The 21,258-nt window shown below is 42.0% G+C and overlaps 1 protein-coding gene across 1 annotated transcript in view; it reads left to right on the top strand.

Moving 5' to 3' along the window:
* The window catches only part of crppa (CDP-L-ribitol pyrophosphorylase A), a 48,197-nt gene extending 26,994 nt beyond the window's left edge, over nt 1-21,203 (top strand). The window contains exon 10 of the mRNA XM_073486187.1: nt 20,457-21,203. Coding sequence (XP_073342288.1) covers nt 20,457-20,561 — 105 coding nt within the window. The 3' untranslated portion in view covers nt 20,562-21,203. The remainder of the gene's footprint in view (nt 1-20,456) is intronic.
* The last annotated feature ends 55 nt before the right edge of the window (nt 21,204-21,258 follow it).

The raw sequence follows: 21,258 nt of genomic DNA, 5'->3' as shown, positions 1-21,258 counted from the left end.
TAAAAGTTTATATATTTCTTAATTTCCTCTCCAGCAAAGAAAATATCTTCTCCCTATCACTTTAAGACTGTAAAATACTGACAGTCAGACTAAATATAACCTAAAAACCTAAACTGGAAACATAAAATGAACACAGAGAAGTCATTTCACCAATCATATCTCAAGTCATGAGTTTCAAGTCATTTTTTTCTGTCAAGTCAAGTTGCAAGTCATCAAAACACTGACTCAAGTTGAATCACAATGACTCTAGTCCACATCTCTGGTCAACCACCGCATGTGTAAGCCGAACCTCCAGGGTTAAGCTGTGTCATGGGACTCCACTGCGAGTGCCGCCAAGTGTGCGCTGGAGTCATCAGGGTGGATGTGGTTGCCCTGAAATCCATAACTGACTCCTCAGTAATCACAGGATTATATAAAGTGGAATTATTCATCCAGCACAATGACAAACGTAAGGATTCATGCTACCAAAGCTGTCAAGTCCAATCACAACTTTTGGGCCAGACATGCAGGGAAACCTAAGACAAATGTTGAATATTCATGGCGTTGTTGGCCTTAAACATGACATCCATCATGATTTATGTTGATGACTGGCTGCAGCAGTGTGATAAATGAGGTTTCTTGGCAGCCGCATCTCTTCACAAATCATTTGTCTGTGCCTCCGGCGAGGGGATGTTTGTGCAGGTTGGGTTTATTCACTCCTGCAGAAAGAAAACGATGAGCTGAAGGAAGGGGCCCGGTCTTCTGCGGCCAAAGACTCGGCATCATTCGTCGGTTCCTTGACGTCACGAGCGCCGCCTAATTAAAACGAGATGCTCAGTTTTCTCGATGGTGAAGCATGCTATTTGCTGCTGGCCCACATATGAGTTTGATTCAGCTATCGGATGTTGGACATCATGGTTTTCCCCTGAATTATGGAGACTAATGCTGTTAATTAGTCATCCTGCTTCGACTCCTCAGAGAGAACAGAGAGAAGGGGAAGGGAGTGGACGGAGATAATGCATGTTTCACCATGATAAAATACTCTTTGTTATGAGACAGTGGAACAGCAGAATACAGAATCTATAAATCATTGTTAGCGTTTTGTTATAATAAGAATAATTCTTCCCAGATGGCCTTATTGTCGAGATGCCTGCCAACACTTCCTCTGCTGGCTGCACAGTATATATTAATATTGCTCACAAATTCTAAGTTTGTTTTATTTCTTTGGCTTTAAAAAAAAAGATCTGACAGCAGGCAATAATGCACACATAGTGAACATTTTCAGGCAATCAATCAGCTGGATTATTGGAAGATGCTTTAAATCTGTGTGGGTGGCTTGTAGTACTTACAAATGATTTTTTTCTTCTACTGTGTTTTTTTCCTCGGTGTTTGTTGCCTTAACTAAAACATGAAAAAACTACCCTATGAAACTCATAAACATCTACAATGGCACTTTGATTATATGACCAATTATGTAACTGAGTACCAGGCACAAATCAGGATTGTTTGCCATAAAATGTTCAACCTCCAGAGGATGATTTTTTAGCTTGGTCACATGAAGGCTGTCCTGCTGTGTTTTCCCCACAATAAAACGGCCTGGATTACATTTTCTGTTCCCTTGCAGAAAAAGGTCAAGTGTTGGTGTCCTGTTTGGAAGTCTCAAAATAGGGGGGAAGCACGCTGAAAACATTATTTATGCTGCCGTCAACAGTTTTAAACAGATGTTCTTCCTGTGACTTTTGACAGTCCAATTTGTATCAGTAAACATTCTCTCAGTTCATATTAATTCTGCTCCGATAAAAAGATGTTTAGCTATTTCGCTTAAAAGAACTGTTTATCCATTTGAATGCAAGTTTGTGTGTGCTGATTAAAATGTTTCCTCACATCAGCACAATGTTCTGGTGTCTGAGAGTTTATGGGCTGCCCCTCCCTAAAATGTTGATGATTCAAGTCATTAGTTGAGGAGACCCCGAGTTGACCTGCATTTTGGCGGTCAAATCTCTGCACTTTTTGTTTAAAGCTGTGTTATTGTACACCGGGACAATGCAGGAACAAAACACGGCATAATGTAAACTTCAAACTGACCTAAGTACGTATTTAACTATGAAGACTCGTGGAAAAGACTTGTGCTGATGGTCAGTCTGCTAAAAGACTTTTGAACCTGACGCTGGCTCACCCTCTACTACTGCCATCCAGTGTGATAACGAGTAGTTATTTTTCTAAGGTACAGTTTTATAATTGCTGAGGTCTTTCTCACTAGCAACAAAAACTGCTGGTGAAACATAAACGCAATGTACAATCCTGAACCATAATCTGTGAACATATGAACTGTGACTGTTACTGTGTGTACAAATTACTACTGTACTCCCTCATTACCGCCGCTGAGGTGCCCTTGAGGAAGGTACTTAACCCAAAACTGCTCCAGTGGAGCTGCTCGGTAGCCAACGGGTCAGACTGTGGTTTTACTGGGCAGCTTCCAAGGTGTGAATGTGTGGAACAGCATGCAGCATGGAGTTCCTGCAAAGAAGCATTGGCGCTTGGCCATCCAGGGTGAAAAAAAAAGTTTGGAAATAATAGAACAAAACTATACCTTCTGGGGAAAAACGTCCCAATTCCAATCCAAAATACTGTTATTTCACTTTCAAAGTAGTTGGACCGTTTAAAGGTTCAGTGTGTAGGATTATGTGGCAGTGTGGTTGCAGATTGCAGCCAACTGAATACCCGTCATGTCACCCTCCCCCATGTGTCCACTAAATCCATGATAGACCCTCTCTAGAGCCAGCGTTTGGTTGGCGGGCTCCGTGGACTCGCTGAGATATAAAAGGCTCATTCTCAGGTGACAAAATCACAAGAATTCTTAGTTTAAGGTGATTATATAGTAATGACAATGTAATTATGAAAAATGATCTTTCTTTTCTGCCCCTAAATCCTACACACTGGACCTTTTTTTAATGCTAGATTATCTGCATGCAGCAAAAAGTATGCATTTTGGCAGTACTCTTGTTTTCTGGCCAAGTGTTCGAGGAGAGGATTGATACCGCTCTCATGTGCATAAGAGGATAAAGCTGGAGCCTGGAGTCAATTAGCATAGCTTAGCATAAAGACTGGAAACAGGGGGAAACAGCTGGCCTGACTCTGTTCAAAGTTGATAAAAACGTATCTACCAACACCTATAATGCTTGCTAACACAATGTATCTTGGTTAACAAAAATGTAAAACCAGCAAGTCATTGATTTGCGGGGAGTTATGTGCCTTAACTAAACTAAGCTAATCGACCGCAGCTTTATGCTTAGCACACAGACATGAGAGTGGTAAAAATCTTCTCATCTAACTTCTTAGAAAACTCACTTGTGTATTTCCATCTCTCACAAGTTAGACAACTAACACCATTTGGTTAACGTTAGGGAAGGATCATGGTCATTATGAAAAAGTCAGCAAGTTAAATACACTGAAAAACTGATGGTGTCCTGTCAGCCACAATTATACATTTTATTGCAATCTGTGGATGTCACACTGTTTCCTGCATTTGCACTGAACACACAAAAGCAGAGAAGCTGCATGTGAACCAAATTAATAGGATCATGTTTAGGTACAGTTTGTGTTCGATGCCCTTCTGAAATCAGGTTCAAAGGGTTCAGTCGTTACAGGGTAAATATTATGAAAAATGTGCTCTGTTTCAATATGACCGTACCGTTACCAGGACATGATGCTTGTACATAATACTTGGATATTTCAATCTGGCTGCAGTCACTGGAAATATTTTGAATCCTGTAAACATTTTAAGAGTACATTTTCAGCACGAAAGCATATCCTTTTCCTTTGCCTTTTTGTGTATTGTTTCAGACAAGAGCCTTAATGTGATTTGATTTCTGAAGTTTTTGAAGTTAGATGACAACTCAAGTTTTAATCTGAAGCCAAAGTTTTGACGTTTGCTGATGCCTTCAATTTGCCATCAGCAGCAAAACAAGTGATGACATCAATACTTTCTTTATTTTCCAAATTCTTTTATTTGAAACCTTGTTAAAAATAATCCACAATAAACTCCGAATCCCCTTTGTTCCTCCCTAAATGATTTCATTCTCTGCTCTGACATAACTGGTTGTTGTCACTGCACACCAGTGAGAAGAACAACTGTGGAGAACATTAGTGTCCCTGGCCTCTCGTTTTGTATCACACTGAGGAATTATTGGACGCACCCACTTCTTCGGAAAAGTACGGCCATTTGGATAATTGAGTTTTAACCTGACGGTTAAAATGCATGACTACATGGAATTGAATTTGTCCCAAAGAGGTTGGGAAAATGATCCACCTCATCGACCTTTAGTGATGTCTTTTTGGATTGAAAGTGGATTTTCTCTAACGAGGCCTGACTGCGGTTTCACATTATTCAAAGTAACACCCAATCGCCGAGGCACAATGCGTCCAGCAGCGTGTCGCCATGCGTGCCACTTCGCTTCGTCAAGAGGAGAGAGTGAAATGGAGTCACAGACAATGAACAGCGGTCTCTGTGAAAGGACATGTGATCAAAGCACTTCTCTAGAGTCTTTTTCCGTTTGTGTTGTTACCCCTCTTAAGATGCCCACAAGCCAAACATCAGGTGCGATAATGTGTGAAAACCTCAAACCGATCTAAAGATGTTGGCTGAGAGTATGCAGAAACCGGATCCTCATAAACTGACACGATGTTGTGAAAACGGTGACGGTATACGCTATCAGTGTCTGCAGTGGCGATAGGAAGTGTCATTGGATCCCTCCTTGCACAGGGTCCTGGCGACTTGTCATCCGCTGAAAAGGGAGTTGTCACGGTGATATATGGGTGTTGTAATCCCTGCAGTGAGAGCCCTGATGTTTACCCAACCCCATATTTCCTCCTCCTCAAAGAGCCCGGACCGGGAATCCTAAACCTGAGAAGAGATTAGCCGGTCGGGAAGAAAAGAGAGGGAGAGAAAGGAGAGGAGGGAGGGGAGGGAGGAAGAAAAGAAGAGGACTCTATAGGTCTATTCTCCTCTACCTGTTCAGATCTAGGTCTGAAAGGCAGACAGGTGAAACAGTACACGACCCAGTGAAGCTCTTGCTGTGACACTCGTGGAGTTGTACCTTCGCCGGGGTCAAGGGAAAACGGGGAAGATGTCATCTCTGTGGTTTCAGCACACTCAAAACTTTTCTCAGGCTAAATCCAGCAGTTGTTCTCTGCTGAATAAAGAAGTGGTCTTAATGAGGAGGCACAGCATTGCATGAAATGAAACATGGGTGGGAAGTTAGTGCAAAAGGCCTCGGCAGATATGTTTGTCTGAGTTATCTGTGCAATACCGCCGCAATGAAGACCCTTCATTCTACTTTAACACTGAACAAAAAAATGGCGGTTTACTCAGTTACCTCCCCTGTTGCATCAACCCTCTGGTGGTTGATTTCGTCCTCTGTTCGGAGGGTAAGGAGCTCCTGAACCTCGCAATGTCTCCCAGGCTTTTTTCGGTTTTGCTTTGGGACAGCTTGCCAATGTGTTGCCAACACCAGCTGGACATCTAGCAGGCTAAATCTGATCAGTGACCACGGCATAACACGTTGTCAGAATGTCACATGCCTGATCACGTTGATCCAATTCTGTTTTTTACCTCTGCTGCCAGCTCAGAGGAGGAATAATAATGACCCATTATTCTTTGTACCTTTCATACAGAACAGCGGGGCAGAATAAAGACAGTCCCACCTTGAAAAGGGCGTCACAAGTCAAAAAGTGGATCAGTAGCTGGCTTTGACAAGGATATAGCCTCTGCCAGCCTCTCAATAGTATTAATTTTATCCTTCATCCTGCGCCATGTATCCGATGAATAATGATTGGTTATTGAAATTCATCTTGATTGGGACATAATTTTTGTACCAAAGATATTTTTCTCAGAATCTCAAATGTCAACCTCACAGGGAAACACCAAAGTCATTAATCACATCTATCTGTGCCACATTTGTTCCAAAGATTGCAGTAGGAGATAGTTCACTATATAAGTGAAAACTTTAATCTGCCTGGGGGCTAGTGGAAGTCTGGTTGATACCAGAGTTAGTAGAATTCATCGTTTGGGGAACATGAATGTCTGTACAGCACTTTATAGCAATAATTGTTGAGATATTTTGGTTCGGACCAAAGTTTTGGACCAACCAACTGACATTGGCATACCTAGATCCAGAACTAGCATGGCTAAGAAAAAGTCTTAAAGTGAGCCAAAGTTTACAAAGTCATAAACAATCAGGTTTTACCGCAAAGTTCCATAAATGAAACCTGGTCTTTTAGTTAATTCCCTGAAAATGAATTACACACTCCTGGAGAATTTACTAAATGAAGCGCCAAGGGAAAATGATTTCTCCAGAAAGAGAGTCTTCGTCTGCACTTTTTCCTCACACTACATCTGTCAGGCGACATATACAGCATATCCCGCTTAGGTCCAACGAGGCAGACAGGTGAAACCCTACACAAGCAACTCAGGCTTTTGCTGTGACACCTATGCATTCGCACCCTGGCAGGGTCAAGGGAGATCAGGGATGGCTGCCGTCTCTGCTGTCTCAGCACACTCCCGACCTCTATCCGAGTTAATCCAACAATTGTTCTCGGATGAGTAAGTGACTGGTGTTATATTTTCTGTGGTGAGTGAGGAGCGTTGGAACCTTTCATGTACTCATCCCAGTTTCTAAAAATGACGAACTGTCTCCGTTACGAGACAGATGTGATTAGTGAAATCGCATTCATCAGCCCCTTTGGCTCCTTGAGGTCGATAGACATGAGGAGACATTGATATTAAGTTCAGTTTAGAAGCGATGCTCAACTGAATGAGGATGAGATAAGATAATCAAAACATTTCAGAAAGCAGCACAGATAAGAAATGACGTGGCATTTCATAAAGCTGTTTTTGGTTACCCCAAGATCTCTGGGAGAGCCAACAGATTTGGCGAGTCCTCTTGATCCACTGCACTGGAATAGAAGTCCAATATCCACCCTGCCCCTTCACATAGTTTTCCCCTGCTGTTTGCCTAAGTACTTGTCTTTGTTCTGACAATTATGTCTTTAAACTTTATCTAAGATCCCCCTGGAAATGTGGATGAGAGCACTTGGCTACCTCGGTGGAATCTTGACATCTCCATACAGACAGAAGCCCGTGGATCGCTCCCCTCCTCAGTGATGTATTTGTAGAGTGTTGGGGTCAGAGCCTTGGGAGAGACTCGCACTGCCGCAACATGTGCAGGATATCAAGCTTGATCTTCCATGCCAAGAGTGCTCCAGATGTGTGTCGGTATGTGTGAAACTTGACCGCTGGAGTTTGGCTCAAGGAATTAGACATACCAAAGCGGTGTTTACTCAGCTTTGATTTCTTAGATTAAAAAGACCAGCAGGCGCGCTGTTTGGGCTGATGTGACTTGACGCAAGCTCTTACAGACAATTTAGAAATGACATTCCAAGAGAGAATTAGTGTTACAAACAGACCGTAGGATCTTATGGAAGATTAATGTAAGCCAGCTATACACAATTAGTTTGTAAACATTCAATCACTCAGAGTACGGGCAAAAACATACGCGTGTTTGTTTTGCCACTTGGTTTTGAGCTGTTTCTGACCACCCACAGTAGTCCTGGTTTGAGTTTTCTTCCAGGGATTATGCTTTCATTTAACAGGCCTCATCAAAGATTGTTTTTGTGGCGCTCACCTTCCTGCTCTGCTTTTGCTTTTATTTGCTGGGACCTCTCGGTAAACACGCTTGTCTGGTTGGGTGCGGTGGAAAATAGCTGCGGAATAGCACGCAGTGTATTCACACCAGAATAACACCAGATGCCTCAACATGCTGGTAAAACTGTAGCTGAGGATGATGAATTTATCTGCTCCTCCAATCACTTTTGTGATGTAGAAAGCACTCAGAGGGCATGCAGCTCTGCCAAGGATAAAAAAAAATCTCAATGACTTTATTATAGAAACATTTTAAATCCACATTTGGATCTACATATATGTCAACATACACATTGTGACTGATGACTGGCTGCTCATGACTTTGATTTCTGGAGAAAATCCTTTATAGAAATGTTTGGTTTTGTATAATTGTGACGTGCACAATTTTAAATGATTCAGAGCCCTGACCCAGATAAAACCAACTGAATTTGTCATGTTGCTGTAGCACCACCCATAAGCCAGTTAAATACATTTTGCAGAAGAGCTCACACTTGATATTTGTGCCATCGGACTTGGATTGCGGTTTGACTGTGCCACACCAACAAGAATTTGGGAACTCACCAAAAATATGTTGTCTACCAAATCTCAGTAGATGAAATGTGCGTGGGTCAAAGGCTACAAACACAAATACACCATAGCCACATGAGAAATGTGATCCAAATCCTCACCAAACCAAGTTTGATTTTAAACTTGATGCAAGGGGTTCAGCTAGTCTACCAATCACTCAACGCGCTCTACAACACTTGTCACATTCACCCATTCACACACGTTTATACAACGATGGCAGAGGCTTTCATGCAAGGTGCCGACCTGCTCATCGGGAGCGATACAGTCCTTCCTATTTAAAGCACCCAGGTCATATCTGTGGTCAGCCATTCACACAACAGGAACAGCCATCGGGAGCAATTTGGGGTTCAGTATCTTGCAGAAGAACACTTCAACATGAGACCGGGGGATCCGGGGATCGAAGCACTGACCTTTCGATTAGTGGACAACCTGCTCTACCTCATGAGCCAAAGCCTTGAAGATAACAATTGTTTTCATTTGGTATGGATTACAACCATTGACTAGATATGTGTGTCATATGTGATCAGGCCTTTAAAATTCTTCACCAATGTCAAAAACTTGAGGGAGAAAACACAAGCAGCCCATCACAGTCCTTGTGTTTTGTATGAGGTATTTCCATAGCCTCTGTTGCCTTGACATGTGGTTACCTTTTTGAGGAAGCGAACATTAGCTATAGTCTAACTCACAGCTTCAGAGCCTCCACGTGTACTGTAGCAGTTGTAGCTACAGTGAAGCCACTTAACGCACAACTATAAATCAAGATTGTTTGTTGGCTCGGCCTAACGTTCCACTAAATTTTGGAAAACTACACAGGACTGAATCGGACCGAAAGCATAACTTAAGTGGAGGTAATGACCATCTACCTTCCTGTCGTCCTGAAGGTTCAGTCAGTTGGTATAAAAGAAAAACCGGCTGGTGAGTTGAGGGATTTAGGCCTCAATGCTTAAATCAAATTTCCTGCTCTGATGGAAACCCCAATTGGAGTTTTATAGTTATAAATAACCAGATTTCAAGGTAGGATTCGATACTTAAGTCTGGTCTTGTCTTTAATGCCCTCAAATGAATCTCACAGTCATGTGAAAATGATTTTCCTTCACAGTTTCTCGCAGCCGTCCCCTCTCGTTCTCACACTCCATCTGTCAGTCCACATGGGCGGCTGTATCCCCCTGATGTTTAGTCTGCGGTGCGCCGATATTATGACAGCAGTACAAAAATACAGTGTTTCACCTATGTTTGTATGTTTGGCTTATAGCCTACTGCGATTACAATCTCATGCTTGTATTGAGGATGGAAGTGAGGGCACTAAACCTTGGCCAGGATGTGTGCTGCTGAAAAAAAACAGGTTGTAATAAATGTCTTGTTTTGTGAAATATTCCTGCACCTGCACCTGACCTCAGATGGCCTGGGATACGGACTGTATTTGGCTTCCTTGCTTTTGGTGTAAGTGATACAGTGTGATAAGTAAATGAGGCATCTGTGGAGGGTGTGTGTGCTCTTGGGGCTCTCTCACCGCATGTGGGATTTGGTATGTCCCAGTTCATAAATCCCACCCATGCCTTCATGCTTTCATACCTCCTCAACTAAAGAGCCATTGTTCTGCTTACTGTTTTGAGGTATGTCTTTCGGTGAGTTGAATTCAAACAAAGTCGTCTCTCAGCAGAGCTCGTTGAAAAAGTTCTCACTGAGGGGAACTACAGACCCCCTCGATGTCCCATTCTCAGCAGGGTTTACCTTCTCTGAAGAGGGTACACAGAAAGAGAAGTCGTACATTAGACGTGACTAACAAACTGCCATGTTTGCCCAATGGACGCCCCTAGACAGGATATTTTGGAAACCTGTGTTGAAAGAGCTAAACCAGTGTACCGTGAAAGGGTTGTGCAGCAGTGATTGTTCTCTCAATGAGGTATGAAAGGCAGTTATCAATACAAAAGTTTGCTTTTTCTAAGGCTGGAAAGTTTGAGCGAACTCACAGCAGCACAGAAGTAGGGTGGGATACTGACTTATTCATTTTCCTACATTACAATCCCTTTCAGATGAAGTGAGGCAGAGTGGGGCCGACACGGGTATCTAAAACACAGACACTCAGGCAACAACACTAAATACCATGGCTAAATTCAATAAAACACTTTCCCTGGAGACATTTCTTTTGTAAGAAGTATGAAATGATGCTTAAGTCACTGTCATCTTTGTCAACATCAGCTCTCAGTCTTTCAGATTGGATCCAAGCAGATTTGTATGTTTGTGGTTGAAGTTTTAGTACAAGTATGATATATAATGTGAAGGTTTGTTTAGATCCAAGGCTCAGCAGTAAATATTCAAACTGACTGGATCACTCATCTCTGTTGACTTTAATGTACATTCAAGTGTCTGAGTAAAGTTTGGCGTGGCTATTGGTCATATTTCATTGATTACATCTCAGCAAATCATGGATCCTCTGTCCCTTTGTCTTATACTGTTACTTAGTCAGTATCTGGCTCATTATTATAGATGGAAAATAAAGAGGTTTACTGAAGTCCTGTAAGGGTAGGGTCATTTTTTGTCGTATTAGTTGAAATTCTCTTTACATGCCTATCAATCAATAAATCAAAAGCTGTGGTTTAAAAAAAAAAAAGGTACAGTATATGTGGCTGTTGCAGGCCTGTATTAAGCCCCACTGATCTTTCCATTAAGAGTCTGCTAGGCAGATATATTTGCTAAAGCTATTAGCGTGCTTGTCGCACAAGAATGTCAAACAAAGTGCCTCCTAAACTTCCCAATATTAACATACTAGCTGGAAAGAGTGGGTACTAACAATAACCATGTTCAGGATTGACTTTCCTTTTGATAATGTGTTTATTGCATGTAAATGAGACATACGTCAGTTGGATATGGTTTAGCGATGACAACGATGCCCTGCACTCCTCTTGAGGCCTGAAGGGAGGAGGTGGGATTTTTTCGGTTGGGTTCTTTTAAGATCTAGTTTATTCTTGCTGGTTTCTCTGTTACCAACACCAGGTTTGACGACATCTTTGAGCTATCCTTTATTTCTTTACTTATTTTCTTCTTTCATTCTGCTATTTCCTTGTTTTACTTTCCTAATCAAATGATTTAAAAGCATGTAAATCTCCAAGAGAAGAAACAAATGTTTTCATATTTCATATGTTCTTTCTTTATTTGTTTTTCCTTCTCTTCTTTCTTGAACGTATCTGAAAACAGATGATACTAGACCACTAGAGCTAAACTTGAACCCTCGCTACATCACAATAAGGTTTTGTGATATCAGTTTTGCAGCTAATACTTGTTTACCTCTACTTCTTCTTCCTCTTCTTCTCCTTCTACTCACTTTTACTAACTACTTTTGGGTCTTTTGATAGTGACAGGAAATGGGGAGAGAGAGGGGATGGCATTCAAAGTAAGAAGTCAGGCTGAACAGGAAAATGTGTATAAAATCCAAATGACATTTTACTGGTTTTAGGTTGTTTAACCTTGTTGTTTTAGATGAGTCTCCCATGCTAGAAAAAAAATAGGATTTCGACATGTGTGCAACAATGAGTGCTTTAATAATTAAAATAAATACTAAGAAATGTTAAGTAAAAATAAAGTAAAGTTCTGGGGCACTCTTTCTTCTTTCCCATCTTCATTTTCTCCTTCTTGAACTGATCAGACAAGATGAAAATCCCCCTAAACTAGAAACAAATAAAAGTTTTGACCGAACACGAAAGCTTAATCAGCCTTCTCCACGGTCATTACTTTTACTTGTGATATTTGAGTATATTTTGCTGCTCGTGCTTGTTTACTTCTGCCTGCTGGTGCCTCAGTCATTATAAACTCATGCTGCGCAGCCAAGTATTATTCGAACCCACAGATCTTTATTTCAAATTTTTAGTGGACAAATCAACTTGTCAGACTGAACTGTGGCTAAAATGTTTATAAAATGATGCACGAGACATCGAAAATATTTCCAGCCATAAAAACATGGAGCGGTGGATTTGAATATTTCCCCTCGGTGGAGCGAGCTTGTAAAGAATCTATACGATACTGTGAGACAGAGTGAAATAACAACCTTTTATTTTTCCAACCTTTAAGCTGCTTTAGGGAAAATAAAAGGGTGACACTGGTTGTTAAGGAGTAAAAGATTTAAATGCAAGACTTTCTTTTCTTAATGGTCCGTTTTCCCCCTGTAGGATTTGAGTCATTCTGCCGCCATTCTTCATCGTATCAAATGAGTCTCCGTAGAACCGCAGCGGTGTAAAACTTGGGGCTCTAATCAGACTCCTGGACTTGCCAGTAACTGGACCTGTTGCCCCCTTTTCTCTTCACAGTTTAGCCCCAAGCTACTGCCTGTCTTCAATGATTCAAGAAGGGGAGTGAGGGCAGCAGGACCACAATACCCACTCAGGGACGAGCTGTCAGAAGCCCTGAAACACTATCTCCTCTCAGACCAGAGCTCTGGGTGTTTTTAGCAGTATTGTATCTCTGGGATTGAACACACAGGTCATTTGGGGAGAGTATTTCGGAGAAATTACTTCATCTATTAAAGAGCAGAAAGCTCAGTGCAGTTCATGTTAGGTGGTGGTTTTTAGCTTTTAAGACTCCCGGAGTGGAGAATGCTGTCTGGCTTTAATGCAAGTAATGATACTGCCCTCAAGTGGATGCTCCGTCTATTAGTACCACGGCACGCTCATGTCACAGGCAGAAATACAGTGACAGTAAAATGTTAGGATGATGAAAAGAGGCCGTAAAAACTTTCTAAATGTTCTTGGCCACCTTGGTTATGGTAGCTGGTGTGACTCTAACAACTCTTTCCAGTTCTTTTGGCTCGGGCTCTGCGCCAAGCTTTTCCATAAGCTGTTTTTCAATTAGGACCCCGCGCTCTTGGCATTTCATGAAGGGAACAGAAGTGGAAGCCCTCAGCAGCAGCAGCAGCAGCAGTCCTCAGGGCTGGGGATCTCAGGAAAATGACAGAAGCATACAAATTGTCACTGTTAAAGGTCCTAATTGCCTGAAACCTTTAAGCTTCAAAGCAGGCTCGTCTTGTGTGGCAGAAGTGCTGCTGTGCGCTCCTCTCAGATGGAAAGGTTGATTGCAACTGTGGCATTTAAGAGTAGAGAGAGGTTTGAGGATTGCTTATTGTGTGGTCCGTCGATGCGTCCCTCCCCCCCCGTTCTTTGCTCTGTGTTTCAAAGACCTGTCGCCTCACGGCTTGTCAAAAATCCTCCCTTTAAACAGTAAGCAAAAATAGAAACTAATGATTGAAGTTCCATTCAGTAAACTCGTGGCCGCAGTTTGGAATAACAAGGCCGTCGCATGTGTTTGTGCATTCGTACATATGGGACTGATTGAGGACATTTCGCTTTTAGTTACTGCCCAGTCGAACGATTATATATCATATTGTTTATATATTAAAACAATGCCGTCACTTAATGTCGTCAGTTGACTCGTCTCTTGGACTTGACTTTAGGTTCTTGGTGCATGAGGTAAAAAACTGAACACCCCTAAAGTCCCCAGAACTCTCTCCATCCATGACTCCTATCCGGTGGTATTTTCCCCTTGACACCAGTTCATATATTGTTTGCGAACAGTCTCTATTTTTAAAATGTGAAATCTGTCAAGAGGAACTTCATGAATGCCATCTAGGCCACCAAGGGTTTTGGATGTGTCCGTAATGGATGTAGCAGACGTTCTGCTGTCCGTGGAAAAGAAGTGTTTCGAAATGTAAATGTGTCGCGTTCCCAGTCAATATGGCATACATTACTGGTGATAGTCCTTCCACTAATGTGAATAAATGATGATACTTTTGGCTGAGAAATCCTTTAAGTGAGGATTTGTGGCAGTTAATCATTATGAAGTGGAAAGTGAGGTTCCTTCACGTATAATAATAGTAAAGTGAATCTCGTAAAAAACGTGCTTTTAAAATGAAAATAAGTGAAATATACTCCCGCTGACTGCACTTAGAGTTTTGGCTCAAGAAGGAATTTCTGTCTTTGGAGCATATGGAGATGAATTCCACTATAAACAGGTGAGAAGCACTTAAATAGTGCTATTAATCAGGCTGATCCACTAGCGTTTCTCTCTCTCAAAGAGGCGAAGAGTTGCGCCTTCACTTTAGGTTTTATCTTGTGTCTGTCCAAATAGACATACAGTATATACACAAATAAGTATGATCTCAAGTATGACTTACGCAGAAAACTACATATAAGTAGTTTTCTATGAAACCTTACTTTGACTCTCAGCAAAGTCTAGACTTGACTTAAGTGATTTTCCCAACACATCCTTGTACCTAAACATCTGGATAGGTCAATTGGCAGTAAGAGAGATGTAGTGGACCTCCATCATACCTGCAGTCTGGTCAAGTTTAGGCAAGAAAACTACATGTTTAGGTTTAGGCAAAGATTGTGGTTTGGGTTAAAATATATATGTAATGTAACTTCATGAATGAATGTACATTCGTTATGTGCATAACAGAATTTACGCAAAGTACGTGAGATAACTTCAAGTCAGTTGAAATAACTCTAACTTGACTTTTGCTTTCACACGAAACACAATCATACTTGTGCTTCGTCTGACTTCCTCCCTTGCGGCTATAATAATATCCACAGCCACTGGAGGTCGCCACCTAACAAGAAATGAAAATATGGGTCGCAATCAGCGTCTTACACAGTCAACCTATATGGTCGTTTTTCGGATGAGGCCAACCTGGATTTCTTGCTGGTTATGTAGGGCTATTGCATATGCGTCCAAGGCTGTGGTGAACTTTTTTAAACCCACTATTTAGTCCACCGAATAATACGTGTTGCTGGACTTCAATCTCCTCGACTGCTGCTGTGATCTTGTCTTCCTTGATTTTCTCTTTTGGTCCATGGCTGTTCCTGACTGAACCCTCATTTGTGATGACATTATATGAGGGGAGATGAGGCAGGTGCCGTTAATTTAGGTTGACTTGAGATTTACAGATCACATGTGCGTAGGTCCCGATGGGATTCCTAAAACCTGCCTAAACACGGTTTCTTATGCTCAGCGTCTTATAAATTGAACCTAAGCGCACCGTTGGAGATGAACTTAAGATAAAGTTCAAGTATAAATCTATTTTTATAGATAAGGGGCCCAGTCCTGCGTGTCTCAACACGTCCACAGTCTCCATCTCCATATTCTGCTGGAAGAGACACTGGGACGGAGTTGTGGAAAACCTTCTTAGTCGACGCTGGAGGACATAGGCTGTTATGATGATGAAGATCTGCAGACATGCAAATCCCACCAGGCTCACATTCCACCTCTTTGTGTTTTGTGTGTGCGATGGTGCACACGTACGAGCACACCAGCTTATGAAGTGTCTCCCCGGTCCGTGCATGTGTTGCGCCTTTCGTATGCGTGCTGCTGTCTTGTGCGACCCATCACATGTATCCCCTCGTGTGGATGTTTGCGTGCACAGAACAATGAGCCAGTGAGCTGCTCGTTAGCGAGCTGCTTTATTCGTCCGGGATGGTCCTCGGTGGAAAGAGGAGACAGGAGCCGAACGGCAGCAGAGCCCGGGTCAGGAGAGGTACCAGCTCTCGTCTGACAAGAACATCCACCGCGACTCTTCCCCGAGCGGCGATCAATCAGTTCGCATGCTCCTCGCACTCAACTCATATATATTTCAGCCTGAAAGCAGTTAGATATGCAAATGTCTCAGACGTTTGTTGCTGTTGAGTAATTCTACCCTGTTGTCGTGCTTTTTTCCTCGACCGCATTTGCAGCCTGAGTGGCAGTTGTGACTACTTAAAGCTGTGCCACGAGTCAATGAAGAGCTCAAGTCGTATTTGTGTTCCACTGTGCAAGCAACTACTTGATTTAATAATGCTGTTTTTATGAAGCCTGATTCATATTTCAAAGGCAGCATATCTGGAGTGGAAATAATTCAGCGCTCGGGCTTAGACAGGCTTAAAACTTTGATCCTCCTTGGTGATCTCGACTTGCCTTTTTTTTTTTTTTGCTTTTTCTTATTTTCTTGTGTGCAAACTTGAGTGTTTTTTGTTCTGCGTATAAGAAAACAGACATCTGTAATAGAGTCATTAGCTGTGGTTTAATGGCTGTAGCTGTCTTCAATATCCCCCCGTTCTCATGACTTTCCCATGCAATCTCATCAATGCGCTTGGGTGGTAATCAGCCAACGATCGTGCTCATCACATCTATCATCCCCGTGGCATTTTTTCTCTTCCAAACACATGTAATGTCTCAAATACTTTCCGTGTGAAGAGGTGATTGCTTTTAGATAACAGTCGGAGGAATGCTTTGATCTGATTTGCTTTTGGTGTAAACAATGATAAGACGCAATCAGATTCTTTCGCTCAGAGCGGCTTGAGCGATCGCTGACGAACATATTCCCGAGGATATGTGTACAACGTTGTGCTATCAGGTTCGATTGTTGACTGCTTGCAGATGTACTGGCTCATCTCCTCATCGCCTCACACTATTGATTAGACCACAGAACAATGACTTGGGTACGACGTAAAGAGAAAACAGGAAAAGCCTTCATTCACTCAGCATCCTTTGATTCTTCAAGCCAATTGTAAATCTAAAAGCATATTAAGAAAAGCTTGTAGATGCTGACTGAAGAAGAAGAATGCCTCTGGAGCCCATTCAAAGCTATCATATTTTGATCCCATCATTTTTCTTTTTTTTTGTCATTCCCTGTGTTGCTTTAATCAATGAGAAGCCGGAGTCGCTGATCTGTGCATCAGTGCTTCAGTTCCCCCTTAAATCGGTCGGTGTGGAAAATCCATGTCATCCGACTCCCCCCCCCCCTCCGCTGGTTCTGATTAGGAACGAGTGCTCCGGGAGTTCTGGATCTCGGGGTCTCTCGCTCCCATTAACCACGGTCAGGCCCGATTCCACGCTCATCACTCTCACACCTCGTCACATTCCCGTCCAGTCGCTGCACAGACTGTGCTGCGAGGAGCTTGCCGGTGAACTTTGAGAAAGGACAGAGTGAGAGGAGGCTTATTTTTCTCCTGGTGCTCTTAACACTCAGCTCCAAGTGTGATAAACTGCTGACACATAGTTGTAATGATAAATGCGCCTGGAAGCCAGATCTGAAGATATGCTTAATCGAATGTTCCAGATCACAAATCATCGTTGTTTTGTCGTTTTAGCGGGATATAATTTTAATATGTTTTAATGTTCCTCTCAGTGGAAGTTTGGACATTAAAAGCTTTATGAAAAGCCTTCTTAAGTCTTCTTCAATCATTTTGTTTCACTAAATCTAAATCTGCCTTTCGAGAGCTGGCTGATAGAATCGCTAACGGAGCCAGAAGAGAAAGTGTCAGATTGGTTGGTGTTATTTCAGTGAAATAATACAAGTCAGATCCAATCCTGTTTTAAAAGGATAATTATTACGATTTATTACAACTTGGATCAGGTCTTTCGTAAGTTTTGGCGTCACTTTTTCTCTCCTCTGATAACATTGTCCTCGCCAGAATTGACGTTTTGACATCTCATAGCAGGAAAAAGCACAAGTGAAACTAATAATGTTAATAAAGGCTGCATTCCATTTAGGTGGTTCAGTTCCAGGCCTCTGTTGTTGTTCATCCTGGCTCACTGTCATGGCTTACTGCAAGGATCAGAGCCATTGTTACTATCATTACACAGTAGTTGCACCTGTGGTTGTGCTGCTATGACAAGTCAAAGAGAGAGACGCTGCTGTGAAGCATGGCAACATCGCGAAAAAGAAGTCTTATGGGTCGACAGTTGCCAAACAAAGAGAAAAAAACAGTTGAACAATGAAATAATTACCCAAACCGTTGAAAACATTCTTTGTAGCTTCAAGTTTTACTACCATACTTACCACAGTTGTATTTAACAGTTTTAATGTGCAATTAAGAATAAATGACACATATTGAGAGCGCTCGCTTTCGGTTTTCACGTCCAGAGTGGTAGATAATTTTTAATTAATAATTAACTGTTTCTAATCCTCTGAACAATTGAATTTCCTTTTTCTTTTTTAACTTTCTAACTTTGTCTCCGCAACTTTGTCTCCTTTTGCGAAACCTTCCCTAAACAGCAATCATAGCTCAGCTGCAGCTCGACATTACTGGCCTGTCAAGTTTCAGGCAGTGCGCCTGGGGTTGTACTGAAAGATACTCTTCATTGTAAAAGTCTTTTTTTAATGCCTTTGCAGAACCAAAGACTGCAGCTGTTAGAATATCCGTCCAACTATCCTACTACTCACAAAAGTAACCTAGCATTACCTCCAATGAGCACATCAGTAACTATCTACATTAAAATCCTGACTCTCATAATTTTAGAAGTAAAAACAGTGAAACAAACTACAGTAAACCGCTAAACAAGGTTATGTCCGAACAAAATATTAACCCGGTGCTACATTTTTGCCTGGAACGTGCAGCTTCAACCTCTGTCTTTAGCACGATAGCATGTATGTAGCCATGAAGTGCAAATTTAAGACTCAGAACGTCAAAAACTGGCGCTTTGGGATGGCAGGCGACCCGTCCTACCATCCCAAAGTGTCTTTGCTTTTGATGAGTTTGGAATAAGACTCAAAAATCAACTTTTCTTACAAATAGCACCTTTAATTAGCTAACTCGCTACAACGGACGGTTGTGATTTCAGCCGGCAAAATCAACCGTCGATGGCTCAAAATGAGAAGTCTGCTTTGTCTACCTTAGTCTCAAAACAAGGACCAGTTTTTCAAAAAATGACTCTGTCATGATTTCGATGATCTGCCACCGTTATCATTGTAAACTGCGTGTGTGCTGTACGAGAACTAAAAGCTAAGCAAACAACTAATAAACCAAACCAGTGAAAATATGATCCAAGATGTAAAACAGACTTATCCTTGAACTTGTAATGTTTTAGGTATTTGTATTCGGAGCTAATGTTTGTGAAACTTTTTGCTCATTGAAACTAAAATCAGTCCCAGGCCTTTCTTCTGTCTATTGTGGTATACATCATTTTTGTGTTCGCAGTGGTTGATACTATATCTTTAAAAGTATCAAGAAATTTAAATCTTTTTCATATTTTCTCCTTTGTGCAACTGCTACATCAAAAGCTTTTAGTAATGCCTTATTAAAGTCCATCTATGAAAAAGTCCAGGTAGAGCATGAAGCATAAATCTATGTGAACAAACCAGCCGGTGGTTAAAACCAAAGTAAAGCTCCTTGAACTGCAGCCGCCTTTGAAAGATGGAAAACAGGTCATTCTCAGGCCTCATCAAGAAACTAAATCAAAGAAGGGAGTCGCTGTAGCCCAAGGAGCAGAGTCAGGGGAGTGAAAACCATTAAAAGCGCATTGTGCAGGCGGCCTGCAGAGAAAAATAGAAGAAGAAAGAGATACAGAAGAGAGGGATCACGAAAGCAAAACAACCACAACAGTGAAGTCCGTCTTGAGAGAATGTATGGTCTCCTTTAGTCTTGCGTGTGGTTTAGCGTAGATCTGTCCAATATCATGCACCATAAATCTCAAAGTGGGCCTTATTGGTTCACAAGCTTCAGAGGACTTGACATTAACACGAATTTGTGAAAAAAGAAAGTGCCTTGATTCTGTGACATCGCCCTCCCCCCCCGTTGGAAAATTGCTTCCGTCTGTCGATTGAACGAGCCATAAAATAACTCGATAGTCACGAAAATCCTCCACGAGATCATGTGATTCTTCCAATCAAATGAAATGTGGTGAATTCAAATGGCTGTTCAGTGTATGTGACCTTAAAGCAGGAAAGCAGAACAGGATTTTTCTCTCATGAGGAGCGTTGTCGTGGAGAGTTCAGAATCCAGGACATTTTTACGAGCGTCGTCAAGAAAGTGACAGCTGATGCTAAATTTGGATCCCTCCCGACTTCCTCTTCACCATTTGTCAAATCATTGATGGATGTTGTAACTCCTTCCTGACAGCTCTGTTTCTTAACAGCATGCGTATGGTTTGGATTTGTTTCCCCGCTAGTTTGAACCGGCTGCTAACGCTAACCGAATGCTGCTGGCAGCCCCATAGACTGAAAACGCTGGTGCACAAACATTTTGGATGACTCAAGCAGAGTCGTGACTCTCGAGGGGGGAAAGATAAACACGAACAAATGTGAGTCTGTGTGTGGATGTCTGAGATTGTTACTGCAGGATCTTACTACTGAGCTAATGAGCGAGGTGGCATGTTGCTAGCGTGTCTGTCTCTAATTTTATGTTCTTCAACAAGTCACCACCCTCTCTCCTTCTCCTCCTCCTCGTCCCCCTCTTCTTCTCCCTCTCAGGACGCCGAGCGTTGGGAGAGGTCAGTGTTGAAGGTGGCTGAGATCACGTCAGCCCTGATCCGGGAGAGGAGCCCCGCCCTGGTGGGACAGCTTCTGCAGGCGTGAGGGGGGAAGCAGCATCCACAGAAAATCCCCTCGATGTGACTCATGAACACTGCAGGAATGAGACAATGGTGTTTATCCTGCTTTAAATCCATCTCTTTATCAATTACAGCACGGTCAAAGGGGTATTCCCATTTGCAAGTCTGGGGACTTTGAAGAGGCCAACTTAAAACGAGAATTGTTGAAATCTGAGCAGCAGAGGCTGAAAAATCCTGACTTTTGGTCCAAAGTGTTGGTCAAGCTCTATAAATACTACACCTCCCACAATGCAACGTTCATTGAAACCTCTCTGCTTGGTTAACACACACATCTTTCAAATTCAGTGGCTTTCTGCAGTGGTCTTTTCTGAGAAATGTGTTTATAAGGTGACCAGCGGGTTCTTTGTTCTGCTCCGGAGGTAAATGAAAGAGAGAGTTACATCTCGGGTCCAAACAAACAAAACAAAAAACAATCCTGTATCTGAATTCATGCCATCGATGGTCTGTAATTTAAACTACCGTATTGTGTCATAACCACTGCTTCTCCCACTGGATAAAGTGACTGAAACACTAACACATTATAAGAGGGTGCTTATATTTTTGTACTCCATTACTGCTGCTTATTTAAAACAATAAATGTGGCATAATAAAGATGGGTTTTTTTTCATATTCTCTCATGAGTTTTATTTTGAAATCCTAAACACAAAATATCAAGTCACAAC

This window comes from Pagrus major, chromosome 17, assembly GCF_040436345.1.
Source record: "Pagrus major chromosome 17, Pma_NU_1.0".
Classification (NCBI taxonomy): domain Eukaryota; kingdom Metazoa; phylum Chordata; class Actinopteri; order Spariformes; family Sparidae; genus Pagrus; species Pagrus major.
Note: the sequence above shows the minus strand (reverse complement) of the source record. Positions and strands in the feature narration are given on the sequence as shown.